This window comes from Centruroides vittatus, unplaced genomic scaffold, assembly GCF_030686945.1.
Source record: "Centruroides vittatus isolate TY-2023 unplaced genomic scaffold, ASM3068694v2 contig_1697, whole genome shotgun sequence".
NCBI lineage: Eukaryota > Metazoa > Arthropoda > Arachnida > Scorpiones > Buthidae > Centruroides > Centruroides vittatus.
The window spans coordinates 51,988-65,400 of NW_027121030.1; the positions used below are offsets into that span (position 1 = coordinate 51,988).

Here is a 13,413-nt window from a genome sequence, read left to right on the forward strand (position 1 = left end):
GACACTTATCAACCTTTAAAATGCAGCCTTCTTTCTTTAAACTAACTGTTTGTTTGAGAACAAACAGTCAGTTAAAGAAAGAATCGTTTTGATTTGTATTCCTAAAGAAGGCCTTTTAAAAAGACCAAAAACGTTTGGATTTAGAAGGCTGCATTTTAAAGGTTGATAAGTGTCGAGACGGAATTAATAACAGGAATTGTTAGATGAAAGTTGGGCATAACAAGGGGATCAAACAAGATCCCGGTAAAATCACAAAATTCACTTATAGCAGAAATGCAAAAGGCATTATGAAAGAAAGATCGCGGAGCACAAAGAGTCAACAATAATTTTAAAAAGAGCTCCGAACCTGTATAAAGTTTTAAGGAATGACAAGGATAACATTAGGAAGGAAGAAAAAGCAGGTGTGTATAAGATTCCATAAGAAAATGCAGAGCTGGGAATTAGAAAATAATATATCGGCATTAAAACAAGGAATTTGGGTGTAAGACTCAAGGAGCACAAGTGTAACATCAGAAAAAGTTCCAATGCAATGGTACTATCCCAGATGGTTCACACCCAAGGCTCTGTAGTTAAATGGGATGAAGCGGACATTATCAAACCAGTGAGCTCCCCAACATTAACAAAGACTGCTGAGAAAATAAAGATTTATAAGAGCAAACTAGAAGAGGTATGTATAAATGCGAGGAACGTGGAAGGCCTACCATCAGCCTGGAAGTATATTGTTAAAAAGTCTGCCAGGAACTCATAATTTACACGTTAATTTTTAATGTTCAAAGTAGTATTAGTTGATAGTTATATTTAGTAGTATTTTTGAGTTTACTTTTATTTTTTGTTTTTTATTATATATATTTTTATACATTGCTTGTATGTTATTTTTTTAATTCATCAGTTTTTTTGAAATTTAAATATTTGTATTCAATTTTGTGGAACAGAAATGTTCCAATTGTCCGTTTTCAACCTGACAATGGCCTATGGAATAGGTCGAAAACGTTTGTTTTAAATAAATTTTCTTGGCAACGATAAAGATATTTGGTTATTGTCTATTGTATAAAAAATTACATCATTCAGGATCTCCAGTTTAAAAAATTTCTTCTCTTTTCATTCAATATTTAACTTTGCTTTAGTATTTAAGTTTTTATAACAAAATACTTGTTTACTGTTTGTGGTGTTATAATACTTGGATATCGGTTGTTATTTTTCTATATTTTTCACTGCATTTAATTTCTAATATATATTTTATATTGAAACTCTAATTTTATCTTGACATTAGTTTCTTTTACTGTGAGAATCCATTACGTCCTAAACTTTGAAATCATGTGCTTAGTTTGCACGTGCACAACTCAGTTGATAAAGGATAGATCTGGATCAAATTGCCTATGAAAATTTCTGACAAGCAAACTCGTACTAAAACCCAATTTCCTTGGAGCAACATACTTATTCCTTTAGTACCAAGTTGGCTATCCAGACATATGATTTTTATATTATAATTTTATTTATAAGAACTAAAATATAACAAAAAGTTACAATATGTACATTTTAAAAGATCTGTTAAAAACTGTCTCAGAATTTTTGAGGTGACGGAGCAAAGTGGGCATGCCAATAGCAGTTCTGTGACCTCATTATAACAATCAAATATCACATACGGACACATTTGTTGAATCATAGCTTATAGTGTATGCAAATTGGTTAATTTAAAATATTTGAGTAATGAATAAAAATGAACCATCTAGAACTCCATACTCAATTGATGTTATCAATGACAGGGTTTTTGTGAAGTTGGTGCCATGCTTGACTGGTTAGCAGCTGATATTAACAGAAATCTAAGAAAAGCATTAGGTTGTAAGGCATGTTCAGCCAGAACTACTTGTCAATGGATTGCTCAAATTAAAGATACAGTGGATATCAAAGAGGCTCATCTTCAAGGAAGAACAGAAGTGATCATCAACAGGAAGAGAATCACATTGAGGTCAAGGAATTTTTAAGCGAATCTACAGACTGATGTCTGTGAACTATTTAGGCAACAATTAGCATTCCTTGTGAAATGGTTCAGTTTATATTGAAGAATCTCAACAAATTTTACAAAACTTGGATTTTATACGAATTGACAGAGGATCAAAAATTGAATTGAAATGCAGCATGTCAAACAAATTTGCTTCAAATTCATAAAACAAGGAAGCTCCTTGAGTGTACCGTACACCTGCAATTGATGAGACATGGATTCCCGTGTACGGACCAGTTGGACATGAATTCAAAGTTTGGCTACACCCAACTAAACAATGACAAACTCAAGTTAAGGGAGGTTTTTGGCTAAAGAAGAAGATGCTCTTAATGACCATGGATTTTCACAAAATCGCTTTTTGGCAACTCCTGTCTGAAAAATCACCATGACTGCCAAAATATATAAAGACTATTAAGACGACATTGAAGAACAGAAAAGTAAAAACAACATACAGCATTATTGCTCGTGATAATGTCATAACCCCACACCACTAAATTGCTTCAGAACTATTTTGTGGATGAAAGAATTTCACTTTGTATTTACCCAATCTTCAGCACTGTAATTTCAACTGCTTAAGTCCTCTAAAAGATGCCTTAAAGAGTACTTGATATCAAAACTTGGATGAGGTCGGAACCACATTGAATAATGTGTCCCAAATGCAGTATGAATAATGATCCAGCACAGTTTGTGATGTGGCCTCTATCACAGTGTTAAAATGCTGCCAGAATGATGGGAATGAGTCGTCATTCAGGAGGAAGACTATATTTAATTGTAAAATTTTAATATTTTAGACAAATACTTTTGTTTATTTCAGTAAAACCACTGATCACTTTGCTTTGATCAGTGGTTTTACTGAACCCTGATAGTTAATTAAAATAAAAGTTTATTTAATCGTTAAATTTCTGGATATACAGATGTCATGCCAGTCTATAGTAGAAATAGTATAGTAGAAATAGTCTATAGTATAATTAATTTATTTTGTCCACAATACTTTAAATTCATTTTTATTGATAGTTACATTAGACTCTTAGACTTCAATTATATATTTATTGAGAAAAATATAATCGGTAGTTGAAGAGGTAGTTGCTTTTTTTTCATGTCTAATAAATTATTAAACAGTATATCATTACATCTCACATTATTCTACAGTTAATACTGCAGTATTAATTGCAGAATAATATGAGATATAATGATACAGCAGCAAGCACTGTACATGTACTGTACCAGTGTGTCTGCTGTATGCTTCCAATGTGTTTAAGCACACTTTTTAATCAGTCTGAAAATGATACAGTGCATGATCATAATGTGTTAAAATTGATTGAAAAACTTGCAAAAACATTAATGGATGTACCATTGCCCAAAAGCAACATTTGCAATGATTCATGTGCATACAATAATTCTCAAAAGCTCTATGATCCTATTAGGAGAAACCTGTGTTAGGTGTGCTTTTCGTTGGTCTGTAGGAAAGAAAATACATTAGTCAAGTACATTACCATTCCCAAAACATGTTCTAGCTCTAACAAAGCAATGTTTATTTGGCACAATACAATATAGACATTCTGTAGTATTACAAATTTGCAGAATACTGGCATTCTGGATTATTATTGAGCAATTCCAGATTATCAGCTACTTTTTAGAGGGTGGATGCTGAATTACTGGATGTTCCATGTGACTGGGTGCTAGATTAACAAACTTTTATTATATATTGAATAATCATTATTATTACAGTTATAATTTTATGCTGAATTCTCAATGTTATTTTTATATGTATTCATTCAGATGTAATGAATTATTGCACATCAAACTGATAGAATCTCGATTTGGCTGATTGTCATCTTTAATGCAGTTTTTATACAATATAACCTTACTTACACAATCAATTATTTCTTTTCTTTACTTAATACACAATGATTTATGAAACATAAATTGTCATTGACTTCTTATTGATAAACAAAAATATGTAAACAATTATCTTCATGCTGTTGATTCTGTAGAATTCAAGTGAATGTTTGATGGACAATTCATTCCTGTTGGTGTCCTTACAAGTATTTTTACTTGATACATGTTATTTTATTCTAGAGATTCAACAGTAATTTTATATCTTTACAGGTTGGATTTTTTGGTTATATTGCCTTTCACGATAGTCCCATCAGTGGAAATATTTTAATTCGTTTGACGCCGTCATTAACAGCTGAAGTTATAAAAGTTGGTTTTATATTATCGGTCGTTATTAGTTTTCCCTTGTGTCTATTTCCTTGTAGAAGCAGCCTTCATTCACTAATATTTAAACAGGTAAAAATTTATGTTAGTAAACATAATATAATAAAATGTCTTAACATATATATATAAAACTTACATTTCAGGGAATGGGCCATTACGATCTACAAAGTAGTTACATGCCCGATCATCGTTTTCGAGTTCTGACGTGTGCACTCGTCACTGCAACGATGGCTACGGCCATTATGGTTCCCAACATTGAATTCGTCCTAGGTTTATTAGGCTCAACAATTGGCATAACGATATGTGTGATTCTTCCTGCATTAATTTTTTTACATTTAACTACAAAGAATACTAACGAGCGTCGAATGGCTCAAGTAAGCACTTACATTTATTAAATAAATTAAAATATTTTATTATTATATGTTAAATTTGACTAGAAAGTAAATAAAATAGGTAAATAATTGTTGTATACTGTGAAAAGTAATCTGAATGATACTGATGAATGTAATTCATCAATAACATTTTAACTATTTATATATCAATAGATTCTATGTAAAATTACTTTCTATAAGATATATTGAATCAATGTATATAATTTGTTGTTTTAAATTTAATATAGATTTAATTCCATATTAATTTTCTTGTAAATAAGGCCCTTTTAGCACCCACAGGACACTAAGATGGTCTTGTTTTCAGGCCCACCATAGGTTATGGGATAGATGAATGGTGCGAGATTTAACCAAATGTATCTAGGATACACCACCCTCAAAATTCCCGGGCGTTTGGCTGTCGAGATTTGAACACAGGTCTTCAGGGTGGTAGACTGACACTAATTATTTTGACCATCCAGCCAAATACAACATTATTTAAAAGTAATTCCAATTACAAATAGAAGCATAAATATCAAAATGTTATTTTTCATTAAAATTTTCTTAGTACTGCATTTGAATTTATTTTAAGAAATTAAACAAAGAGCATAAAGTACAAAGTTTTCAAAATAAAATTCTTTTTCCCCAATTTATAGCAATAGAGACTGTATATTTAATAATTTATTAAGAATTCCAATTAATAAAATAAGTAGAATGCATATAATAATTTATGATTGATAATTGTTCATATAAAATTAATACGCAACTCTTAAAACTTGATGCATAAATATACAAGCATGTCAAAAGACCAGAATATCCAGCATCAAAAGAATATTTTAATAACTAAATGAACATTTTCAATCATCTTCATTGGTCATCGTCAGATTTCAAAATGACGAAACATCAGTTTTATTGGTTGGGGCCATGTGTCAGAGGACATATAATATTAAAAATAGTTAAAAAAACAACATCTATGTAAAGATGGGAAGGTGATGTCCATCCACATACCTCAAAAAATGACTTTCAAGACTGCAAAATTATCTCTGTGTCTTTGAAATTGATGGCAGTTGTTTTGTATATATATCTAGTTTTTCAAGATGTTTACGATGGGTCATGTCCCAAGCTGTATATAAGATGTGTGCTTCCTTAAGGATCATTCTTTGTGGTGAAGGCTGCTAGTATGGTGGTCAGTAGATCCTTTTTAATAGAATTCATATGTTGTTTGAGTTAAAAGTTTAATGAGCATGTAGTGGTACCTATAGATGCCCATTTTCTTCATGGATCTGTTATCTACTATAGGAATAGAATATATTTCAGGAAGATGTTTTTATCAGTAGGGCCTTTTGCATTTTTGAGTAAGATATGACAATGACACAGATGACAGACAATTTCACCAGGTTCGAAATCCTCCTTTGATCTACCCTACATCAATGGTTGTCGCACCTTCCTCATCTTTACATAAGTCTTGTTTTATTTATTATTTTGGTATTATGATATTTACACACACCAAGCTGCTGTAATTCCTCATACTTATCATGTATTGACTAATGTATTGTGAAAGAAATTAACATTTCATGCTTATACGAATTTTTTAAAATTATACTTTGATATGAAATAATAATGTTAGCTTCATACACTATGAAATACAAATTACTATATTGAAATAGATATTTTTTTATATGTTTAAAACTTATTTGTTTTAAATTAAACAGCTTGTCACCTTTATTGGCTTTTTCATATTGATTGCCTGTACGTTTTCAACACTTAACGAAAATAAAACTCAGGAAGTCGCTTCTCAATTAAAACCGAAGATTGAAAATGAAGAAATAAAAAAAGACACAAAACCGATTGAAAATAAAATGTTTGATTCTTTAAATAAAGGTATTTAAAGTTAAAATTTAAATTATTTAAAATATTATATATTGTTAATTTTAAATTAATAAATTAGATAAAGAAGTTAAAAATCAAGAAATGATTGATTCGAAACAAATAGTGAAAGAAGTTGCACAAAATGTAAAAGAAGAAAAAAAAGATAAAGGTAATTTAGCATTCTATTTTTATTGATTATAAGAAGAAAACTTATAAAATAACAAATATATATAATATGAAACTTTTTCTTTCTCTGTACATACTAAAAGGCACTTCTTTGTATGCCCATTACAAGTTTGACAAAGCTCACATTGGGACACTGGGTATTGAGAGATAGGGCTCAACCTATCCAGATCAAACCACCTATGAAAATTTATGAAATTTTATCTTGTACTTCAGTCATGTCTTCAGAGTGATTGTACCAATACTTTTACCATTTTGTCTATCAGGACATCGTGTTTTTTCTTCTATACAACTTCACAGTGTGCTGGTGTCTAAGTCTGGCCCCATAGGAATTACGTTGATCTTGTTTATTATTTTAAAGCTGAAGCATGGCATTGAGTAAGGAGGAATAAATTCAAGTTACTTGAATGACGAGAACGCTCGGTCAGTGTGAAGAAGCTGAAAAAGTTAATAACAAAATTAGTGAACTGTCGATATTGTAGTGAAAGTTAGTTTAAGTTATCAATATTATTAAGTACATATAACGGTATTCAGCATTATCTAACTTGTAACAGTATTATTTTCTTTAATTTTGTGACTCCGGTATCGTTTTCTACATAAAATCAATTATAGTAGATATAATGAATATGTTAATGCACACTGTATATTTTGAATTATATCAAAACGTATAAAATATAATTTTAATAGATTATACTAACATTCAGTTAAAAATCAATCAGATTTAAAAAACTATGTTTACAGAAAAACTATATTAATATTAAATACAAAATACATCAATGGATAAACTAAAAATAGATACTATTATATTAAATAATTCAAATATATTTATCAGAAAATTTTTAAAAGTAAGGTAATTTTCCTATCCATTACTTTTAATGTCTTTGGCTTGGCATAAATTGAAAATTATGTAAACGAGTTTATTCAAATATTTGTATAATAAATATAAATATATATTTAGAATATTCTGGAGGAAAAGTTTGTCCCAGAGCAGGACTTTAACCCTTAGCCTGCCGTTTGCCACGCCCCCTTATTTTGTAAAACGGCCAAGGTCAAAATAGGTGAATCAGGCAATATTATTTTAAAAATTCACTAAAAATTAAATTATTATTTTATTCATATGAAAAAAATTACATATATTTATCAATATAGTTAGTTTTAAATACGACATATTTCAATAAAGTTTGTTTGAAACATTTATGAGAAAAAAATAATAATATATGATAACTGACATTCAGACTTGAAAATTTGTTACTATTTGTCAAAATTAACATTGCCTGCTTACTCCATTCTTATTGTCACTGAGCCAATACGACTTAGAATATTGTTCTGTACAATTTGATATAACATTTATGCATGTACGTTTATTCGTTGTGAAATTATCGCACATTATATCAAACATTTGTTTAAAATTTGAACTTTATTCTGCTTTCAACTAATATAATGAACTAATATACTTTATTCATTTTATATCAAACAAGATTATTTATTTTCGTAATAAACATATGATTACCAGTAGCAATAGATGTAACATTTTCGGATATTTTAAATTTAAAAAATAATTAAAAATTAAAAAAATATATAAAATATCAGAACTGAAGGTCATAACTTGAATATTTATAATGCATTAACATATTATAGCTGAATAAACTTATTATAGCATTAATGAACTTATTATAGTAATATTATTGCATAGATATGCTAAAAATAAAATAAAAAATAATCAGAAAATGAAAAATTAAGGAAAAACTATCGATAATTAAAAGTTTTTTTAATCGACAGAACACCACCTGGACAAAAATATGTAAAACAGACGATAAACAAGACGATACCATCAAGTGCTGACATCTGTTGTCGATAAATTTTATAAAAATCGATTTTTAACAGGGTAACGATGAATCGGTACCCTGGCCGTTTTGCGAAACAATTAGGGTAACGATAGATCGGTACCCTGGCCGGGAAAGGGTTAATCTGCAGTTCCTGCTTACTGCACAGATTTGGGGTAATAAATAATTCAGCAGATCATTTGGCAATAATTGAATTGGCTTGTTGTATATCTTATAGGCATAATATGGCCTAAACATAGCCAATTAACCTTTATGATAGTTCAAATTCATATATTTTATGTTTGAAAGTGAATGCTGGATAGAGGTCCAGTTAGCATAACTAGTAATGCATCTGCATAGTAAGTAGAAACTATAGATACAAGTCAGTACTTTATTTCAGAATTTTCTTAATTATTTTTACTTAAAATTAAAAATTAATTTCTGATGGTTACTCTTAATGTAAGATGGAGGCATAATGATCTATCTTTAGACAAAATTAGGCTATTTGATTAATTAAAAGTTAGATTAAACTCAATCAAATTATTTAAATTTGTGATTGATTAATTCAAGCTTTGATTACATTGTTTGTAATACTTATATATTTAAATTATATTTATTAATCTGTGTGTACGTATATTAATTATATAAATTTAATTTTGTTTTCATTTAGCATCAAGCGAGAACAAACGTCAAGAACCTCCCGTACCACAAGAGTCCGAGAAGAACATGGTTAAACCAATAATTGTATAGTTATTTTTCTTAATATATTGAAAAATAATAATTTTTGTGTAATTTTAATTTAATATATTGTCATTCATAATATAAAGAAAATTTTAAAATAATTAAATTACTTAATATCATCTTCTAATATTACAAATTAAAGTTGTTAGGGAAAATAAAATGATAATGATGATACAGAAAATCTCAATCGTAATTACAGTAAAAACTCTTAGTGAGTACACTTCCCTAACAAGTATGCCTCTCTTATAGGTTCATGTTGAAAATTCCTCAAAAATCTCTCATTAATTTAAATAGGAAATGACAACTCTATTGAATGCATCTCTACTATGAGCCCAGGCAAAAAGGCCTGAGCTTAAAATACTAACAAGTACACTTCAGTCAATAATCAGCAAGCATGCAGATTATAAAGGTTAAACAACCTTTATAATCTGCTTCAGCTGAAATTTTGGTTGAAGTAAATTAAACTGAAAGTACTGTAAGTGTTACTGCTGTGGCAGACCTACATTTTTGGTACCTTGAAGCTTGTACTGTTAGAGTACGTATCAGTAGTAAGCTTCCGCTTAATCATGTAAGTTATAAGTACTTTTAATTTTGTAAAACTGTTAAGGCTAACAGGCAATCTCCCTACAGACTACACTTTCTAATGGATCCACCTTTTGGAATTCCTCAAATATGTACTCATTAGGGAGGTTTTATTGTAATGTATGGTACAACTTTATTAGAATTAAAGGAGTTGATTGCTTGCTGTTCTTTCTTTTTGTTGTATGTTCTTTGGAATTAAGCACAAATTTGCTACAGAGAACTTATCATAAAAATTGGCTAAAAAAAAACCAAGTTTTTTTTAGCCAGCTTTTTATTGATTTTAATGTTTTTATGATTTGTATTTATTATTTGGATGTGATATTTGGCTTTTTGATATAGTATATATTTAAAAGTAAAGAAAATTATGTTCACTTTCCAAATTAATTTTTAAAATACATATTTATGTATTTTTAAAAAACAATAATCTCTAAAAAATTGTAAAAATTTTTTAAAAATAAACGAGTTTCTAAAATTAACTCTTTTCTATCCGACTTCGAAAGAGCTAAGAACTGAGATGGACACCGTGGAAATTAATAAATACTTCTTACTATTAATTTCCACGGTGTCCATCTCAGTTCTTAGCTCTTTTGAAGTCGGATAGAAAAGAGTTAATTTTAGAAACTCGTTTATTTTTAAAAAATTTTTACAATTTTTTAGAGATTATTGTTTTTTAAATATACAATAACCGATCCCATTGCTTGATATTTGTTTAACATATTTATGTAATTTATATTTAATTTTTACCAAATTTTATTGTTTTAAATATTATATAGCAATAGATTGGAATGATTATATAATTTAACTATTTTACATTTTTATTATGAACATTTATGATCATTTAGGATAAAACAATTAAACTTTCTTCACAATAAATTAATAATAGACATACATCATTAGCTATAACACAGTACTAGAACAAAGACCCAATATAGCCATGTAACTTGTAAATATGTGATTTGTCTTTCAGAAATTCTGTACTTGGTATATTGGTATACTCTTTAAGACACTGTGATATAGAAAGCATGTGTTTGGATGCCTAAAATATACTGAATATGTGAACTTATAATGAGATTTTCTGTTTTTGACTAAATTTTTTTCATAAAATAGTTTGCTTAGATACAATTGTATCTGTAAGATAGATGAAGTATTAACTGTGCGTTGTCGCAGCAAAAAAACTCGAAAATCTGTTCTACATAACTTGACAATGGTTGTTTATGCTACCAAAAATGTTCATTTTAAATTACAGTGTTTGTTTTTATGCTGGATTTTTGGATTTTCTTGTGTTAATACTTGTTATCTAGTCTCTTGAAGTTGTAAAACTAGCAAAAATGATTTTATGTCTTCTGTTAAACAGATATAACAATATCTATTGCATTTATTTCTATATTTATACTATGGTGGTATACATTACATCTTTATATTCAAATATATAACATTCACTACTAGTAACTGATATAACATTCAATATGGGGATCAAATGAAAGCAGTTAATTTTATATTGCTTTAAAAAGTATGTGAAAACAAGTAACACTTTTAGATTCTGCATTACCCAGTTTATTATTTTTTGTTGTTACTTATAAGTAACTTCTTGTTTTTAAAATACAGTAGAGCATCGATTATCCGACTTAATTGGGGACTGGGGTTGGTCGGATAACCGAAAAGTATGAAAAAATACATTATTAGTATAGTGCATTAGGCCTGGTTTAAATACTAGCCTCCCTTTCATGGTCGAGCCAGTGCTGCCAGCTAAAACATGCAAAAATTTAACAAAAATAATATTAAAGTAGCCAAGACATAACCAAATATTGTAGCTCCACATCACTAGCGGACATTTGAATTTGCCGACTAGAACACGGTCGGTGAATCGGGGATCGGATAATCGATGCTCTACTGTAGTTTGATTTTTGATTGACTCACATAAGTTCTATTCATTTAAGTTTAGTAAACTTTTTGTTTGATGTGTGTAATTCTTACATTTCAGGATAAATCTCTCAAATCTCAAGATGCTCTTGATCCCGAAGCATTGAAAAAAGAAGATAAAGAGATAAATTCGCAAAAGAAGCAAGAAGAAAAAGAAGAGAAGAAGAATGAAAAGAACTTAAAGAAAGAAGAAGAACTTCTAAAAAAGCTTGAAGCACAACACATTGAACAGAAAAAGATCCTAGAAGAGCAGAAAAAATTGTTAGAAGAATTGAAAATGCATAAAGAAACTCACGATGAACAAAAGGCTAAAGTTAACGAACCCGCACCAGTTATAAAAGAGCAACAAGTTCAACCATCCGAGAATATTAATAAAGTGGTGAAAGTGTCTCCAGATTCATTTGTACAAAATATTCAGCCAGTAGCTAATATAAAATTGGTGCAAGAGCCTTTAAAACGTCCAGAAGAACAATCAGTAAAATTACAACAGCAAAATCTGCCAAATCAGAACTTGCTCCCCGAACAGAAGAATGTCGAACAAAAACACAACATAATCGTAAAAGAACCAATGATTAAAACAGTAGATATCAAACCAGAAAATAAACCCGAACTCGTAGCTCGTTCGCAAGAACCATCATTTGTAAAACAGCAAATACAATTGGAAACAAAACCAGAACAGAAAATTTTACAACCCGATACATATATTGTTAATAATAACATTCAACAATTATACACCAAAGAACCCGGCGAACTGCTCGATCAAAATGCACAAGTATTAAAAGACGGACTTCAGCAAATAAATAAAAAGTATTTAAAAATTCCAGAAGAATCAAATATCTTAGAAAATAATAAAGAAATAGAACGTGCAAAAAACATTTTATCTAAACCAATTCCATTTTTAAATCAAAACAATGTTCCAAAACTCGACAAGATACCAAAAGACCAAGATCGGGTGCAATCTTTGGACGATGCTCAAAACAAGACCCTAAACAACAAGGAAAGAATTATAGAAATAAAAAATAACCAAGAATCATTAAAGAAAAAGAGGGAAGTAGAAACCAGCGAAAACGAATTACAGAATAAACAAATAGCAGAAGACGGGAAAGCAGTCGACCGAGCACCCGTCGAGTCAGAAAACGCGGATGCCGCCCAAAAACAGAACGTAAAGCCTGAAGTCAGCAGCGCAGCTTCTCCCCTCAAGCACGAGATGAGAAGATTGTTATTTCACAACAGATGAGAATAACTCTTACACTTTGAAATGGGTAAAAGTGATCAAGTAAGCCATTTTGTGCAGTAAATGGCCAGAACAGACCAGTGAAAAATGTGCACTTCTGTGATACAAATGCAAAATTTCAGGTTTTATATTAAAAAAATGTATATGACATTTTACACAGAATGAAGTTTACAGACAAGTTTTCTGAGGATAAAATACTGTAAAATGATGGCATTTTTTTAAAGCATAACAAGAATAATTATAACTCAACAATAAATACATTAATATAAAACTAATACCTCCTTAAAGATGTGTTAAGAAGTTATTAGTTTGTTGTGTAAATAATTAATTATATTATAAATAAAATATTTATATTTTAATGCAAAGTTCAATAGATACACTCAAAATAATTTAAAATATCAAAAGTAATCCAAAGTAACTTGATGTTTGATTACAATTAAGGTATAAATGTTAATTTTAAGTTGAATTTGAATA

The 13,413-nt window shown here is 29.3% G+C and overlaps 1 protein-coding gene across 3 annotated transcripts in view; it reads left to right on the top strand.

Annotated features, from left to right (window-relative positions):
- The window catches only part of LOC136969050 (putative sodium-coupled neutral amino acid transporter 10), a 30,903-nt gene extending 17,599 nt beyond the window's left edge, over positions 1–13,304 (top strand). For all 3 annotated transcript variants that reach the window (XM_067263130.1, XM_067263131.1, XM_067263128.1), the window contains exons 9-14: positions 4,109–4,291; positions 4,363–4,593; positions 6,300–6,468; positions 6,536–6,625; positions 9,133–9,206; positions 11,767–13,304. In XM_067263130.1, coding sequence (XP_067119231.1) covers positions 4,109–4,291; positions 4,363–4,593; positions 6,300–6,468; positions 6,536–6,625; positions 9,133–9,206; positions 11,767–12,942 — 1,923 coding nt within the window. In that variant the 3' untranslated portion in view covers positions 12,943–13,304. The remainder of the gene's footprint in view (positions 1–4,108; positions 4,292–4,362; positions 4,594–6,299; positions 6,469–6,535; positions 6,626–9,132; positions 9,207–11,766) is intronic.
- The last annotated feature ends 109 nt before the right edge of the window (positions 13,305–13,413 follow it).